This window comes from Tamandua tetradactyla, chromosome 5 (genome assembly GCF_023851605.1).
Source record: "Tamandua tetradactyla isolate mTamTet1 chromosome 5, mTamTet1.pri, whole genome shotgun sequence".
Taxonomy (NCBI): domain Eukaryota; kingdom Metazoa; phylum Chordata; class Mammalia; order Pilosa; family Myrmecophagidae; genus Tamandua; species Tamandua tetradactyla.
In genome coordinates, this window is record NC_135331.1 from 27080016 (window position 1) to 27098386 (window position 18371).

Sequence of the window (18371 nt, forward strand, 5' to 3'; positions counted from 1 at the left end):
ACGCAGATTCTGAAGTTCAACAAGCGACAAGGCTGGGGAGGGACGAAGGAAGGAGTGTATGGAAAAGCTGAGAAGCATGGGAGATGAACTGGGAGCCAAGTAGGGTCCTGAGCAAGGGTGCTCAGAGAGGGCTGCAGTGGGGTGAGTGACCCGCCTCTGCAAGGGTCCCCAGGCCCTCCTGTGCGACGCCTCCGCAGCTCTGGGCCCCCAGCCCCAAGGGGCGAACGGCGCAGTGACTAATGCACAGACGTGTTGGGTTGTTTTTTTTTTGCAATCCGCGAAATCCGGGCGCTGCCAGACAAGTCTACCACGTGGGTCGCCGTCGGTTGCCGCGGCAACCGACAACTACTGGTTGTCCGGGCGACCGCTGCCCGGGGACGCGCATCTCTATTGGCTTGGCCGGGCGCCCGTTTGCCGGGCGCCGCGTTTGATTGGCCAGTTTAGCCTGAGAGCCCGCCCCCATGCCCGGGTCGCGCTCGAAAGTGGCTGCGCTGCGGTCACGGCCTCGGTGCCCGGCGCTGCGAGATGGCCGAGACGGTGAAGGGTCCCCACGAGAGGTCTGGGAAGAAAGAGGGGGAGCAGGAAGCGGCGGCAGCGGGGGTCCCGGAGGCCGAGGAGGGTTCGGACTCGGATTCGGACTTCGACCTGGAGACGGAAGAGGCCCCCCCGGGGAGGGGTGGGCCAAGCCTATCTTGCCTTGGGGGTTCAACCATCGGGGGTGGTGGGAGGCGGGCTGGGCTCGAAGTGGGCAGAGGACCCCTGTCGAGCAGGGTGCACACCCTTTTGTGGGTGCCCGGTGCCCCCACCCCCCGCAGTGCCTCACCACTGGAAGTCGTTAAAATGGAAAAACCAAACCCTGCCCGACAGTGTAAGGAGGGGTGCCCCACCCCGAAATGGACCCAGGGCTGGGTTTTTCCCAACTCAGAGGAAAAACTAAGCATGAATTTTGGCATCAGGCAGGGAGAAGCACCTGAGCCCGGAGGGAGAGGGCAGGTGAGGAGGCAGCCTGTGCTACCCCCAGGAGGGGTCCACCCACACTCTTCCCTTGTCTTCTCCCAGGCACCCGTGGCCTTGGAGACCTGGGCAGGGACGCCCTCTATCTCGGGTCTTGCCTGGCCCATGGTGTCGTGCCTGCCTCTTGCTTTCTGCGCCAAGGGAGCGCCCCAGAACTGAACCTGCAGCACCGTGGCCTGGGGCCCTAGGTAACCCTGAAGAGACTCTGGGGGCCGGATGGGGTGGGGGTGGGGTCCAAACATGCATAGGATTATCTATTCCCGGTCTGAGTGCTGTGTCCATGGCACACTTCTCCAGACCCCTTCTGTGCCTTGCAATTTCCATCCCCACATTTGGGAGACAGATGAGGGTGAAAGCATAGGGCTGGGGAGCTTCCAGCCAGGGGGGTGGTGTCCCCCCGGCGCCTATGTGAAGGGGAGAGTCTCCAGTGGGGAAGCACAGAGTGGGCTGAGCCCTGCGAGCATGAGCAGCCAGCTGTGCCTGGACCCTCTGCCCTGTCCCAGGGGGCCCGGGCTCTGGCTTCCGCATTGAGCTCCCATCCGATCATCAAACGGCTAAATCTGTGGGACAACGGGCTCTGTGCGGCAGGGGCTGAGGCCCTGGCAGCTGCCCTGAGCAGAAGCAGCTGCATCTGTGGTAGGTGCTGGGCCTGGGGCACGTGGGCAGATCCTGAGTCCTCCCTGATTCCTCCCTGTCCTCTAGGGTGCAAAGCGACCCTTCCCCCAACTGGTGGAGATAGAGAAGGGGCCTCATCACAGGGTGGGCTGGGGAGGGGGAGGGAGTCAGACCCTCTGTCGTGCACCCACTGCGGGTCACCACTCCCCGATCCTCCTGACCCGTCCCACCTCCCTCCCTCAACGTGGTGGATCCCCAGGGTGCAGTGCCTGGATGCAATACTTGGAGAAGGGGAAGGGATGAGCGGGCCCCAGGGGGTGTGTGGTCTCAGTTTCACAAACCATGCGGCTGCAAACAACAGGAATGTATTGTCTCTCGGTTCTGGACACTAGAATTCCAAAATCAAGGGCTCGGCAGGGCCCTGCTCCCTCTGAAACCTGTAGGGGAGGAGCCTTCCTTGCCTCTTCCTAAACAGTACACTGGTCTCTGTCTGCATCATTACATGGCATTCTCTCCCCTCTGGCTGTGTCCATATTTATTTCTTCTTATAAGGACCCAACTCGTATTGGGTTAGAGCCACCCTAATCCGGTTCCTGCCTCTTATTAACTCAATCATGTCTTCAGTGACCCTATTACCCAGTGAGGTCACCTGCATGGGATAGGCACACACAGCCACCTGGGCTGGCATTGTCAGGCCCTATAAGGGGGCAGCGAGGGCTTCCGTGGGTGGGTTAGGTTGCTGCCTGTGTCAGTAACCCACGGGGGGCTGCACACCACAGCAAGCTGGGTAGTCCTAACCCCTTGAGAGGAAGGGGGGGCAAGCCCCGAGGGGCCGCGCCCACACTACCCCAGAACAACCCATCTGCAAAGCTCCCGCCGCTGCCTGAGGCCTGGAAAGTTGCAGGATGGAGGAGGGTGGGGCCCATGGTTCCTGGCCGCCCTGCTGCCTTCTCCCCATCCCACCCCAGCTTTGGGTCCCACTGACCGGGTGGTGGTATCACCTGCAGATGTGGACCTGTCGGAGAACCAGCTGGGAGTGGTGGGGGCCCGGGCCCTCTGTGCTGCCCTCGTGGCGAATCCGGCCGTGCAGAGGGTGCAGCTGGTGGGAAATGGCCTGGAGATGCAGGCGGCCAAGTGCCTGGTGGAGCTCCTGCTGCTCAACACGAGCCTGCAATCCCTGGACCTGAGCTACAACCAGCTGAATGGCCAAGCAGGTACCCCGCGAGCCCATCCACACCTGGGCACCTGCTGGACAGCACCTGTCGGGGGAGTCGAACCTCCGTCGTCACCTTGGTCTGCTTCACGCCCACCCCAGCCACCCAGACATCTCGGAGTGACCTCTTCCTCTATGTGCTGGCCACTGATGTAACAGCTAGGGGGCCAGCCATCCACAAAAGAAAGTCCCTGGCTTCAAGAAACACAAGTGACCAAAACAATTCTCCATAATTGTCGGTGCTAGGAAAACAACAAACAGGGCAGATTTCTAGGGAAAAGCCAGGACCCTGCTATAGGGGGTGTGTTAGTTTGTAAAAGCTGCTGGAATGCAACACACCAAAAACGGAATGGCTTTTAAAAGGGTGGGGGGATTTATTAAGTTGCGAGTTTACAATTCTAAGGCCATGAAAATGTCCAAACTAAGGCATCCAGGGAAAGATACCATGATACAAGAAAGGCTGTCAGTAGGGAAGACAGGTGCCTGGCATGTGCTGGGATCTCTGGCTTCTCATTTCGAACAGCTTCCCTGGGGGCACTTTTCTTTTGCATCTCCAAAGGCTGTATGGGCGGGCTCTGTTGGCTCTAGGATTTTTCCAAAATGCTTCTCTCTTAAAGGGCTCCAGTGAGCAACCCCACCTTGAATGGGTGGGGACACATCTCCATGGAAACCACCTAATCAAAAGTTACCACCCACAATTGGGTGGGTCACATCTCCTTGGAAACAATGAAAATGTTCCCACCAAGCAATATTGAATGAGGATTAAAGGACATGGCTTTTCTGGGGTACATAATAGCTTCAAACTGACGTGGGGGGTTGCCGGGGAGAACTCTGTAAAGAAGTTCCATTTAAGTTGAAGTGCACACGGTGAGAAGGAGCCAGCCAGAAAGACCAGAGGGAGAGCATGCGTGTCCTCTTCCCAGACTGATAGCAGTCTGAATTTGCTATCGAGCCAGGGGAGACTGCCTATGGTGTGGGGTGGAGAGGCAGCAGGGGGCCTGTGTGGCTGCAGGTCATGTCAGAGAGTTGAGTGTTTTATGACAAGTGGGATTCCTTGATTTCGCTTCGCTCTGGGGCCCCAGGACCTTTGCACGGGTTGTCTCCTTTACATCTCTGCCTGCCTCTCCCCAAATGCTCCAATTAGCTGTATGAATTGCCTGGCACTCTAGGTTAGGAATACAGATTTCTGTACCCTGCACCTGCTGAGCCCAACCCTTGGGGGATATCAGTCTTGTAAAGGGTGCCCCCCCAGAAGATTTGTCTGATTTGGAAAGTTTGGATCTGTCTCCAGCTGCTTAGAGTGCGGGGCGGGGGTGCCAATTTCAGCCTGTGAGAACTGGCCTTTCCAGAGGGCTAGTTTGAGAAGATTGTTGTGGGGAAGTCAATCAAATTAAAAGAAAGGCTAATTTCAGACTTTCAGCGGATTAACCATAGGTGTCCCTCTGGACCTGCACAGTTGGAGGGCAAGAAGCACAGAGGACACGGACACTTTTGCTTTCCCAACTGGGAACCGTGGGTGGGCCCGACTCCCTTGTGCAATAAAGGGGTGAAGGAGTTTGGGTCTCAGTTTCCTGTCTTGGTCCCCGGGGGCGGGGGGCTGCAGGTGCCAAGCTTTGGCAAGTTACAAAGGTGGAGCGGTTCAGCCGAGAAGGGGCTTCCCCAAAGAGTGAGGAACCAGTACCCTTCGCTAGCAGGGCTAGAAGTGTCTGAGGACAGGGGGAAGCACCCCTTATCTGGGATCCTGGGAGGGAGGGGCAGGAGCAAACCCCAGTGCTGGGCGCCAAAGGCTGATCTCTCGCGCCTGCGCATGGAGCTCTCCGCGGTGCTGAAAATGTTTCCAGGGTCCGGGCCGGCTGGGCTCACTGGTTGTTTCTTTCCTTCTCTCCTCTGTGCTTGATTGGCCCGTGGACAGGGGTCAAGGTTCAGTCCCTCTACGGAGCTCCAGGCTGGTGGGAGAAGATCGGACAGGCCAGAGCCTTGGAAGGGTGGGAGCCCAAGTAGAGGTGGACATCCGAGGAGGTTTAGCTTAACCCTGACAGGCAGGCAAAGCTTCCTGATGCTACGAACCCAGGTTAAAAGGAGGCGCTCTTAGCCAGGTCAAGTGGGAGTCAGCAGTTCCAATGTGGGGAAGAGGCTGTGCAAAGTCCCAGGGGCAGGGGAGAGTAGAAGCAGGGGTTTCTACTCCTTTAACATGTGAAATATTTCAGGTGGTTTTTTTGTTTGTTTGTTTTGTTTTGTTTTACATATACACAAACACATGCCCCTTTCTCTAGTGTCACTGCCCCTCCCCACCAGAGCTACCTCTTGCTCAGTCTATAGCATGAGCCTTTCGACTGGTCCCCCTGCTCTCGTCTCTGCCTCTGCCACCCCCCGAGTCCACCCTTTAAAGAGCCTCTAAAGCTCTTGCTGAAATAACAACTCAGCCTTGTCACTTCTTTACTTAAAACCCTCCTGTGGCTCCTTGAATCTATAGGGTGGTGCCTGAGTCCCTTGGCTTAGCATTCAAGGCCTCTTAGCATCTCCCCAGTGCCCATCACAACTCCCTAATTCCACCCTCACCCCCACCCCCAGCTTCTCCCTCTTCCGCACCCCAGCTCCATGTGTGCATTTCCACAAGTGCTGCATGCTCCCAGAGCTTTCAACCTCACACTTTCCCAGGCATGATGAGTTCCTCAGTGTTCAGGATTATCTCCTGTCTCCTTACTTCCCTGACACCCTAAGGCAGGTGTTTTGGTTTGCTGAAGCTACCAGAATGCAATATAATAGAAATGGGTTGGCTTTTATAAAGAGAATTGATTAAATTGCAAGTTTACAGTTCTAAGGCTATAACAACGTCCAAATGAAGGCATTGAGGGAAAGATACCTTCACTCAAGAAAGGCCGATGGGTCTGGAACAACTCTGTCAACTGGGAAGGCACATGGCTGGCAACTGCTAGGGTCTTTGGCTTCTTGTTTCAAACAGCTTCCCCGAGGGCATTTTCTTTCTTCATTTCCAAACATCTCTGCCTGTGTGGGTTCTGCAGCTTTTTCCAAAATGGTTCCCTCATAAAGGACTACAGTAAATGACCCCACTTTGAATGGGTGAAGACTTATTTCCATGAAAACCACTTCATCAAAAGGTCCCACCCAAAATTTTATGGGCCACATCTCCACAGATACAACTTATTCAAAAGGACCTCACACAACAACATTGAATGAGGATTAAGAACATGGCTTTTCTGGGGTACACAACAGCTTCAAACCAGCACAGCAGGGTTCACCCCACTCTTTTTGCACATCTCCCCATCTGTAGCCTATAATAGCTCAAACTCCATTCATTTGTATTTATATCTCCTCTCTTGGTGTGAGCTCCTTGAGAACAGGGCAGAGCCCATGTTGGGTTTTTCCCCTAGACCCACATGCCCAGTAGAGACCCTGGCACACAGGAGGCATTGGCATTGCTTTTTGAATCAATAAACAGTGTGAATGAAAAGGTCTCTCTTGGTGTCTCTAAAGGAACAATACTTGGCCAAGCTCTGGCAGAAAACACAGGACTCACGGAGCTCAACATAAGCTGGAATCACCTCCGAGGTTTAGGAGCTCTAGCCTTTGCCTGGGGTCTGGAGGTAGGAGTTCCCCCTCCCAATCCCCCTTGGGCTGACTTTGCAGCTCTTCAGAAATGATTCTTCAATCTTTTTTATTATTATTAGAGAAGCTGTGGGAATACAGAATGATCATTCATAAAATACACTGCATTGGTGTGCTGAATGCATTTAATGCATTCAACAATGGGCCCATGTGCCATGCCCATTCCTGTCAGTTACTGAGAACTCCCACAGGTGAATGTCCCACACCTTTTCCAGACATCACAGGTATTCAGATGGAAGGGGACATCCTTGCAGTCATCCCAGCTATTGATGCTGACCTGAAACAACACCTTTGCACTCTTGGGTGGCAGCAGCCATTCTGACACCCGCTCCCTCAGATGTTGCGGGTTCCAGGAACAGGTGGCACGAGCCTCTGGCCAGGCGGCATGAGCGGCCTGCAGTGCTGGCTGCCTTGGGGGGGTCCTCTTCAGACACCAGCAGCTGCTGCCTCACCCTCCTCCAGGACCTGATCTGGGGGTTACGGCACACACAAACTCCCGCCCTTCATCCCATCACAGTCCTCCGGCATGTTTCATCCACCTGCCCTATGCCATGGGGTCCCTGTCCTTGAAAGGCTCCTGACTGGACTTGGCAACTGATCATCATGTTTCTGGGTCCTGCTGCGGCATGGCAGACTCCCAGGCTCCAGTGGCCTCTGGGGGACATGTGTACCTGCCGCCCTCTCCTGCTGCCCACAACTAACGGGGCCTGTGTGGCACTTTCCCCAGATGCCACCCTCTACCCTGGAGCTTCTCCCTGCTCTGTGCACTTTGGGTCTCCTGCATTCCAGGGCTACGGCCTGCACCCCCCCACCCCGCAAGGCTTCCCCTACCGTCAGGGCCCACAGCTTGGCTCTTCTGTGTCCTAGGCCAACATCTTCCTGAAAATCCTGGATATTTCCTACAATGGTTTTGGTGATCCAGGTGCCTCTGCAGTGGGTGAGGCCCTGAGAGCCAACAACGTGTTGGAGGAACTCAACATTGGGTAAGGAGCATGGGGGTGCTGGCCCCAGAGCACGGGGCTCTGGGATCCTGCTCTGTCTCCACCTTAACTTACCTGCCACCACCCACCCGTGATGGGCCTCGAGCCACACCCAGGAGCACTCAGCTCTGTCCTTCTCACTCTAGTTCGCCATTTCTACGTTGGGACCCATGACTTCCACTGACAGGGCAGGTGGGCGGGAATAGCAAATATCTGCAAAGGCCTGATGTGGAATGGGTGCTCCATGAGAGTTTCTCTCCCTTTCAGAAGCAGCAGGACCCTGACCTGTGGGTGCACGGGCATGCTCTGTGCAGCAGCTGGTTCCCAGGGGCCTGCCCTGTGTGACGCACTCTTCTAGGGCCGTCAGCACGGAGGGGAGTAGAAAGGCAGAGGTTAGGGCAGTCGTAGTTGCCTGGCTGAGTCCTCCCTTGGCTTGGGTGCTGGGTTGCTACTCGATCTTGCCCACATTTCCTCTTCCATGGAAGGAGCCGGAAGATGCTGAAATCAAGGCAAGGCAAGCCGAGCCAGGGTAACATGGCTCAGCAGTTACCCAGCAGCTGAGCAGGACAGAGGAAGGGACACAGGGAGGGAGCTGGGTCACTGGCTGGCACAGGCCCTGTCTCCGTGATAGTGTATTAGTTCGCAAGCTGCCAGAATGCACTATCCCAAAACTGGAATGGCTTTTTTTTTTTTTATTTTTTTTATTTTTTTATTAACGGAAAGAAAAAAAAAAGAAATTAACACAACATTTAGAAATCATACCATTCTACATATGCACTCAGTAATTCTTAACATCATCACATAGATGCATGATCATTGTTTCTTAGTACATTTGTATCGGTTTAGAGGAACTAGCAACACAACAGAAAAAGATATAAAATGTTAATATAAAGAAAAGAAATAAAAGTAGTAATAATAGTAAAAAACAACAACAACAAACAAACCAACAAGCAAACAAAAACAAAAAAAAACCCTATAGCTCAGATGCAGCTAAAGATAGATATATCGACCAATGGAATCGAATAGAGTGCTCAGATATAGACCCTCTCATCTATGGACATTTGATCTTTGATAAGGCAGTCAAGCCAACTCACCTGGGACAGAACAGTCTCTTCAATAAATGGTGCCTAGAGAACTGGATATCCATATGCAAAAGAATGAAAGAAGACCCATCTCTCACACCCTATACAAAAGTTAACTCAAAATGGAATGGCTTTTAAAAAGGGGAATCCAAGAAGCTACAAGTTTGCAATTCTATGTCTACAAAAATGTCCAAACTAAGGCATCTAGGGAGAGGTACCTTCATTCCAGAAAGTCCGATGGGTCAGGCACACCTCTGTCAGCTGGGAAGGCACATGGCTGGCATCTGTTGGTCCCTTGCTCCTGGGCTCTGTTGCTTTCAGCCTCTGTTCCTGTGGGGGCTCCTCATTTGGCTTCCCCAGGACTGGCTTTCATCTCTTGGTTTCCCTTGGCTCTCTCCAGGTTCTAACTTGCTTAACATCTCATGGCAACATCTGCTGGGCTCCAAGCATCTCCAAACAGAGGTTTGGAGATGTCTCTGTTCTCCAAGTGTCAGCATCTGTGTCAGCTCTGCTCTGAAGTTTCTGTCAGCTCTCTCTGTCGACTCTCACTTCTGAGCTTTCTCTAAAATGTCTCCCCTTTTAAAGACTCTGGCAAACTAATCAAGATCCAGCTGGAATGGGTAGGGTCACATCTCCAACTAATCAAAGGCCATGCCCACAATTGGGCGTGCCCCATCTCCTTGGAGATAATCTAGTCATGAATTCCCTTGCTGCAATATTGAATCAGGGTTAAAACATGGTTTCCTGGGGTACGTAATCCTTCCAAATCAGCACAGATAAGTTTGGGGTACCAGCTGGGGCAGAACCTGTGGGAGCATCTTCCTAGCTCAGCAGGCAGGGGAGGCACTGACCTTCTCTGCCAGGAGGGGTGCTCGGGTCTGTGTGTCCCTTAAGTGTGTTGGCTGCATTCTCTCCCTGTTTCACTGACCTCCTCACGATCCTCAGGTGAGAGAGGCTTGCAATGTGTATGCCACGGAAGCTCCTTGGGACCGAGACAGCAGGCAGGGGCGGGACCCTGGGCAGCGCAGGCTCTGCATGGCTGTTGGGACGCACCCCACTTCTTTCTCTTGCAGTTACAACCGCATCTCAGCAATGGGAGCTTTGAGCCTGGGCCTGGGCCTCCGAGTCAACCAAACACTGAAGATTCTTGTCGTGAGTGCTGGCCTGATGGGGGAGGCTCCAAAACGGACCTGCCCCCATGCCTGTCCACTCAGCGATCTCCCCACCACATCTGCCCGGCCCGGTGGCAGAGATGCAGGAACATTCCAGAACCACATGTGCGGGCCTAGAGGAAAGGGTCTCCTCTGACCTGGCCTGTGCACGTTTTCAGACCCCTCCCGTTGATCCTTCCATCCCAGCTGCTCCCCTACCCACCACTGCCCTTCCTCTTTCGTATTTCATCATGCAGACACCCCTTACTTCCCCCTCAGCTCTTCCTCTGGCCTTGCTGGCACCCAGAATTCGGCCAGGTAAAATAGGGGCTATAGCTGAGAACTCCCTGAGGACTTTCCTTCCTCCAGGGGAGGGAGCTGAGGAGCAGGCAGAGAGGGCAGTTAGCAGGGCGGGCATGGGGCAGGTCCACAGGGGGGGACCCTGTGCCCACAGCTGAACTCCAGGCCCTCCCACACGCGCCCCTCCCCTCCTGCCCTGAGCATGTATCGCTCACTCCCAGCTCACGGGACTCGCCACACCAGGTGCTCCTCCGCACCTGTGTGTGTGCTCCTTCTTCTCCTGCCGCAAGGCCCAGCTCTGCCCGGCTCATCTGTAAAGCTCAGCTCAGGCGTTGCCTGCACCCCATCCTTCCCACCAGCCTTCCAGAACCTTCCCGGCAAACTTGACATCCACCCTCTCCTTGCACTTCCCACACTGCATTTTTGTGATCTGTCTCCTTTTATTCCTTCCACTGAGAGCAGCAAACTCGACAACGACAGGGGGTCCAGCGTGGAGCTGGGCACTGGGTGGGTGCTCAGTCCACCCAGAGCCGTGGGCCTGGCGCTCAGCGCCTCTGGTTTTGTGCAGGCGTGTCTCTTAGATGTCCAGGAACCCCATGCGAAATGAAGGCTGCCTGGCGGTTCTCGAGGCTGTCCGGAATAATCCAGTATCAGCCCTGGAACTGCTGGATTTCTCCGTAAGGGCTTTTGATAAACCTCGTCTCTGGGCCTCCCAACAGCCCAGTGAGGTGACATTGCCTCCACTTTACATCAGAAAAAGTGGGGAGCGTGGAAATAAAGCACTCTGCCCAGGGAGGTGGTGCTGCGTCGGGGTGTGAACCCGGCCTCAATCTAAGACATGAGGTGCCTAATCCCGGCTCCTACCTGGTGGCAGCAGCCTGGGCTCACCTTCGTGACCCCTGCCTGATTTCTGCATTGGCTAGAAGAGAACAGCTGGTTGGTTGAGGGTTGTATTAGCTAGGGTTCTCTAGAGAAACAGAATCAGCAGGAGATATCTGTAAATATAAAATTTATAAAAGTGTCTCAAGTAACCGTGGGGATGTAGATTCCAAAGTCTGTAGAGCAGGCCACGAGCTAACAGCTCCAATGAAGAAGGTCCTAACGAACTCTCAGGAGAGGCTTGCTGGCTGAAGCAGGAAGAGCGTCTCTTCTGAATCCTTAAAAGACTTCTGGTGGTTAGATTAAGCGTCACTCATTGCAGAAGACACTCCCCATAGGTGACTACAAATGCAATCAGCTGTGGATACAGCCAACGTGGTCATCATTTAAGTCCGTGAAATGTCCTGATAGAAACAGACAGGCCAGCACTTGCCTGAGCAGACAACCAGGCACCATCACCTGGCCAAGATGACACATGAACCTGACCATGACAAGAGGCGTGATGTTCTGTTCACTGACGTTTGTTTAGATTTGCAGATTCTGTACTGCCAAGGCTGCTGGCCCCTCCACTTGGCCTGTACTGGCTGCAGGTGATGGATGGCCCTACAAGAGTCCCATGCCTGGCTGTGAAGGAGATTAGGCCTCCTTTTCATTCAATTTTGCTTTGTTTTGTATACAAAATGTCAGTCTTTTCTATATTAGGCAGTCAAACGTTAAAGATGGAAAGAGAGAATCCCACAATGCAAATTACTAAAAGAAAGCCTAGCTACAACTTCCTAGCCCTGATTTATTTCAACACAGGGTTGAGTCAAAAGCCTTTCCAGAGATGTGACTTCAGGGTTTGGGACAACCCTCACTGCTTCCCGCTAACAACTGCCTGGTCTCTGTGGGTGCAAAGCCAGGGGATAGCATGCCTTCTGCTCTAGGAATTCATCAGTTCTGAACCCTATCGTCCTAAATGAGATGAAGTTTATGTGATGTCGTTCTCTCAAAAAATGCCCATTTGTTCGTTATAACGTATGAGGCTTATAGTAGAGTGGAAATAGCTCGGGCTTTAGAATCAGATCCAAGTTCTGGATGCATCTAATGTGGGATCTTGGACAAGATTCTGAATTAAAGACCAACACGAGTCTAGAGCCAGTGTCCTGTCTTCTGATTCCTTAACTGTTATTATTAGTCAAATTTGACAAACCCAGATTTTATCTTCAGTTTTGAGGGAGATGTGTATAAGCTATAAAGTTGAAGTAAAACTTTTCCCAGGGCTCAGCCTCAACTTGGTCTCTATGTAAAATGGGGTTTATGCCCAGGCCTGCCTGGCATAATGACCCGAGAGGGGGTTTCCTTACCTCCTTCCATCAGACACTTAACCTTCCACCTCCGGGGTTCTGGCCACACATCACCTGCCATCTGTGTCTGCACCAGTCCCCTCATCAACCAGGTGCTGGGTTTAGCTGAACCGGCCTTCAGAATGATTCAGATGTAATCAGAAAACATCCTGAGGCCAATGAAAATGAGAACAGAGCATATCAAAACTTATCATGAAGACAGGGTGAGGTGACAGCCCCTGTAGGAAAGGGCCTGCATGGAGAAGTTCTGGCTCAATCCTAGTTCTCCCCACCCTCTTTGCTTTTCATTGTTAATTGAGGTTCAATGTCTGTATTGAAAGGGGCACCTAGATTAAGTGTAGAGCTGGATGGATTTCCACAAACAGCATACAGCTGCCTAACCAGCCTCCAGCCCAAGAAGGAGTGCATGTGCCTTAGAAGCACCTCAAGTCCCTTCCCATCTGTTTTAATGATTTGAGGAGTGAGATTATCATGCACAGGATAGGAGTTATGTGTGGGTGTCAGTTCTTGTGAAACTACAAATAGTCACATTCTCAGAAGGTGAGACTATATCACCTTATAATGTGTTTTTTCCGTAGGATATCCAGGTGAACAGAGAATTTATAGACCTTGCTAGCTCAGTGAAGACAATCCTTCCAGAGCTTCGCATCAAGACTGGGGCTTCAAGGGTGGAATACAAAAAAGCATTGCCGCCAGCCTCTACCAGCACCTAACTCTAAATGATCTGGGAGTGGGGGCTTCCTTACCTTTTCCCATCAGCCACTTAACCTTCCACCTTGGGGGTTCTTGGCCTCACATCACTTGCCACCTGTGTCTGCAACTGAGTCCCTTCACCAGCCAGGTGGTGGGTCCTGCTGAGCTGACCTTCAAAATGACTGTTTCGGTTTGCCAAAGCTGCTGGAATGCAATATATCAGAAAAGGATTGGCTTTTACAATGGGGATTCATTAGCTTACAAATTTACAGTTCTGAGGCCATGAAAATGTCCAACTAAGGCACCAACAGGATGATACCTGGACTCTGAAAACAGACTGCCAGCATCTGGGACACCTGTGTCACATGGAAAAGCACCTGGTCAGTGACTGCTGATCCTTCTCTCCCAGATTTCATTGCTTTCAGCTTCTGGCTTCAATGGCTTCCTCTCAACTTCTGTGGGTATGTTCTTGTCTCTCAGCTTCTCTGGGACTTCTCGAGCTCTCTGTGCTTTTTATGCCTTTTATTGTTTCACAAAGGACTCCAGTAAAACAGGTCTGCCCCAACAAGAATGAATTTAAAGAGCACAACATTTTCTGGGGTACATAACAGCTCCAAACTCCCACAATGACTCAGACCCATGCCCTCCTCTGTGCCCCAAATGCATGATCTGGTCCTTCATTTTCTCTCACTCCTTTAGGTAACATTTATTGAGCCCTTGTTATGTGCTGCTTGGGGATGCCCCAAAAAAGTCCTTGACTCCAGAAGTTTGGGCTTTGATGAGCTAAAAAACACAATTAAAATAAAATATGCCTTTTCTCCGCCGGCCCGCCGCGCGGCGCCCACACCCCGCAGCAGCCGAGCCGCCCGCCCTCCTTCTCCCCTCTCTTTCTCCGCCGGCCCGCCGCGCGGCGCCCACGCCCCGCAGCAGCCGAGCCGCCCGCCCTCCTTCTCCCCTCTCTTTCTCCGCCGGCCCGCCGCGCGGCGCCCACGCCCCGCAGCAGCCGAGCCGCCCGCCCTCCTTCTCCCCCCTCCTCCCCCTCCTGCTCCGGCTGCTCTCCAACCACCACGGTGCCCTCTTCACCTGCCTTCACCGTGCTCCTCCGCCACCAGCCTCGACAGCCTTGCCGCCCTCACCTTTCCTCCTCCAGAACAGCTACTGGGGGAGTGGAGATAATACAGAGCAGCTCCCGGAGCCACGAGGGAGATCAAAGGGACAGCGTACCCCATCCTGGAACGGCTGACTATCTGGGAGAACCAGCTCCGGTGAGATCACCAAGGGGCACGGGCTTTCCTGGGTGGGACGGCAAGCGACCGGAGTCCCTCCCTTCCACCTTCCCGGGCCAGCTGGTAGAATTGGACAGGCGGTCCCCTTAGGCCGTGGCGGCTGGTGCCCCCACCACACGAGGCCCCCCGGAACAACTGAGATAGTTGGGTCGGAAATCCCCAGATTGCGGAGAACAGTGACCGGGGGATCCCTTCCAAACACGTGACTCCCCCGTCGGCTGGGAACAGTGCACTCTCCCTGGCTGCGACAGGTGGCGCCCTCCCGCCACGCTTGGTGCCCCGGGCCGACTGGCTAATTTGGCCGGACGCTCTCCGGTGCTGCGACGGCCGGCGACCCTCCCCGCGTTTGGAACCCCGGGCCGGCTGGCATTCTTCCAAGACGCTTCGGCTGCCGAACCTCCCCTACGGCGAGAGTTTTCCAGAGTTGAGGGACCCACAGCAACTTTCGCTGGTGGAACCCACAGACAGGCGTGTGCCACGAGCGCTACCTACTGGGCAGGATAGGAAGAACAGAACCCAGAGATTGCACAGAAAAATCTTTCAACCTGTGGGGTCGAACACCCGGGGAAATCTGACTAAATGCCCAGACGCCAGCAGAAGATAACGGATCACGCTCAGAAAATTGAACATATGGCCCAGTCAAACGAAGAAACCAATAGTTCAAATGAGATACAGGAGCTGAAACAACTAATGCTGAATATACGAACAGAAATGGAAAACCTCTTCAAAAACGAAATCGATAAATTGAGGGAGGACATGAAGAAGACATGGGCTGAACATAAAGAAGAAATAGAAAAACTGAAAAAACAAATCACAGAACTTATGGAAGTGAACAGTCTCTTCAATAAATGGTGCCTAGAGAACTGGATATCCATATGCAAAAGAATGAAAGAAGACCCATCTCTCACACCCTATACAAAAGTTAACTCAAAATGGATCAAAGATCTAAACATTAGGTCTAAGACCATAAAACAGTTAGAGGAAAATGTTGGGAGATATCTTATGGATCTTACAACTGGAGGTGGTTTTATGGACCTTAAACCTAAAGCAAGAACACTGAAGAAGGAAATAAATAAATGGGAGCTCCTCAAAATTAAACACTTTTGTGCATCAGAGAACTTCATCAAGAAAGTAGAAAGACAGCCTACACAATGGGAGACAATATTTGGAAACGACATATCAGATAAAGGTCTAGTATCCAGAATTTATAAAGAGATTGTTCAACTCAACAACAAAAAGACAGCCAACCCAATTACAAAATGGGAAAAAGACTTGAACAGACACCTTTCAGAAGAGGAAACACAAATGGCCAAAAGGCACATGAAGAGATGCTCAATGTCCCTGGCCATTAGAGAAATGCAAATCAAAACCACAATGAGATATCACCTCACACCCACCAGAATGGCCATTATCAACCAAACAGAAAATGACAAGTGCTGGAGAGGATGCGGAGAAAGAGGCACACTTATCCACTGTTGGTGGGAATGTCAAAGGGTGCAACCACTGTGGAAGGCAGTTTGGCGGTTCCTCAAAAAGCTGAATATAGAATTGCCACACGACCCAGCAATACCATTGCTAGGTATCTACTCAAAGGACTTAAGGGCAAAGACACAAACGGACATTTGCACACCAATGTTTATAGCAGCGTTATTTACAATTGCAAAGAGATGGAAACAGCCAAAATCTCCATCAACAGAAGAGTGGCTAAACAAACTGTGGTATATACATACGATGGAATATTATGCAGCTTTAAGACAAGATAAACTTATGAACCATGTAATAACATGGATGGACCTAGAGAATATTATGGTGAGTGAATCCAGCCAAAAACTAAAGGACAAATACTGTATGGTCCCACTGATGTGAACGGACATTCGAGAATAAACTTGAAATATGTCATTGGTAACAGAGTTCAGCAGGAGTTAGAAACAGGGTAAGACAATGGGTAATTGAAGCTGAAGGGATACAGACTGTGCAACAGGACTAGATACAAAAACTCAAAAATGGACAGCACAATAATACCTAATTGTAAAGTAATCATGTTAAAATACTGAATGAAGCTGCATCTGAGCTATAGGGTTTTTTTTGTTTTTGTTTGCTTGTTGGTTTGTTTGTTGTTGTTGTTTTTTACTATTACTACTACTTTTATTTCTTTTCTTTATATTAACATTTTATATCTTTTTCTGTTGTGTTGCTAGTTCCTCTAAACCGATGCAAATGTACTAAGCAACAATGATCATGCATCTATGTGATGATGTTAAGAATTACTGAGTGCATATGTAGAATGGTATGATTTCTAAATGTTGTGTTAATTTCTTTTTTTTTTTCTTTCCGTTAATAAAAAATAAAAAAAATAAAAAAAAATAAAAGATAAAAAAAACAAGTATGTACTATTTTTATAAATTCAAACAGATTTTACAAAGCATTAAAAAAAAGAACTTAGGAAAGAGAAAGCTATATGTGAATGTGACTTTTTTCTTTAAATCTCTTATGGGTGATCATGCTGATGACAATTTATAGCTCAACTTAAGAAAGAAGAACTTTCTGACAGAGCTGTCTAATCTTGGAATATGAGACCTGAGGAGACAAATTTGCTATTAATGAAACAGTAGAGGATTCAATGCCTCATTCAAGCTGAGTTCTATACAGTGGAGCACCATCATAGACAGTGAGTGCCAGGAAACAACAGCTTCACCTGAGCACATCAGAAAAGAAATTAGTTGAAAGTAGGATCATAAATAAAGGAACAAGAAATTTTGACTACACGGGCATTGGTCTTGGATTTAGGAGAAAATCTTAGGAAAGACATTACCACTGGAAATGATATTAATTTATTTTCTTTTATTCCTTTTGATAACTAACCACTAAAAGACCTCCTCTAATTATAATTCATTTTTTGTCAAAATAAATGACACATGACTGCCTTGATAAAAAAAATAAAAAATAAAATAAAATAAAATAAAATAAAATACGCAATCAGCATTCCTAAACCCGACCTGTGAGAGTGCAAACTGACGCCTTTTTGAAGGCGGTTTATCATTATGCCCTGAGAGGCTTGAAACTGTCTGTGCCCTTTTAATCCAATTGTTTGATTAATTTGCTCTACAGAAATGACAAAAGCTTGATGCCCAAAGGTGTTCACTACAATGCTATTTATAATGATGAAAAATGGAAATCTCCTCAATGCCCAGTCACTAGGGATTGTGTGATTAAGATTTCGAACTTGGCAATCACCGAGAGCCACGTTTTTGAAGAACATTTAACTAGTGGGAAAATGCACGTGATTGTTAAATGAGAAAACCAGGATAAAAAAATCACAGGGTTTGTCTGGCAGTTCCTCAATCAAAGAGTTAAACACAGGATCACCCTAGGACCTGGGAATTCCACCCCCAGCTACATACCCAATAAAACTGAAAACACGTGTCCACACGAAAACTTAGACGCAAATGCTCATGGCAGCATTCTTCATAATTGCCAAAAAGCGGGAACAACCCAAATGTCCATCAACTGATGAATGTATAAATTAATGTGGCACACCCATACCACGGAATATTATTCACCAATAAAAAGAAATGAGGTTTGGGATGATGCAAATGTTCTAAAATCCATTGTAGTGATGGTTGCACAACTCTGTGAATATAAGGAGACCCACTGAATTGTATGTTTTAAGTGGGTAAAGTGTATAGTATGTGACATATCTCCAAGACACTGTTAGCAAAAAAATCACATGGGGGCAGGCCACAGTGGCTCAGCAGGCAGAGTTCTCACCTGCCACGCCAGAGACCTGGGTTCGTTTCCCAGTGCCTGTCCATGCGGGGGTGGGGGGGGGGAAAGCCAGTGCTGCCATTTCATATGTGGTCAATACCTACTTTGGAACAGAAATAAAAAAAAAATCATATGGATTGATCCCAGTTGAACCCAATTGTTTGTGTGTGTGTGTGTGTGTGTGTGTATATATACATATATATATATATATATGTATACACACATATATATATATGTGTATATATATATACATACTTATTTTCTTTTTGTATGGGCAGGCACAGGGAATCAAACCCGGGTCTCCGGCAAGGCAGGTGAGAACTCTGCCACTGAGCCACCATTGTCTGCCTGCCCCCGCAAGTGTATATTTAAAGTAGATAAATATATACACACACACACGAAGCGAAAAGAGAAAATGGG

The 18371-nt window shown here is 50.4% G+C and overlaps 1 protein-coding gene across 1 annotated transcript; it reads left to right on the forward strand.

Moving 5' to 3' along the window:
- The first annotated feature begins 525 nt into the window (after nt 1-525).
- Nucleotides 526-12920, forward strand: LOC143683002 (uncharacterized). Its single transcript, XM_077159334.1, is given in 8 exon segments — nt 526-676; nt 994-1202; nt 1518-1650; nt 2637-2843; nt 6338-6447; nt 7337-7452; nt 9605-9683; nt 12786-12920. Coding segments are annotated over 8 exon segments (1140 nt in total).
- The last annotated feature ends 5451 nt before the right edge of the window (nt 12921-18371 follow it).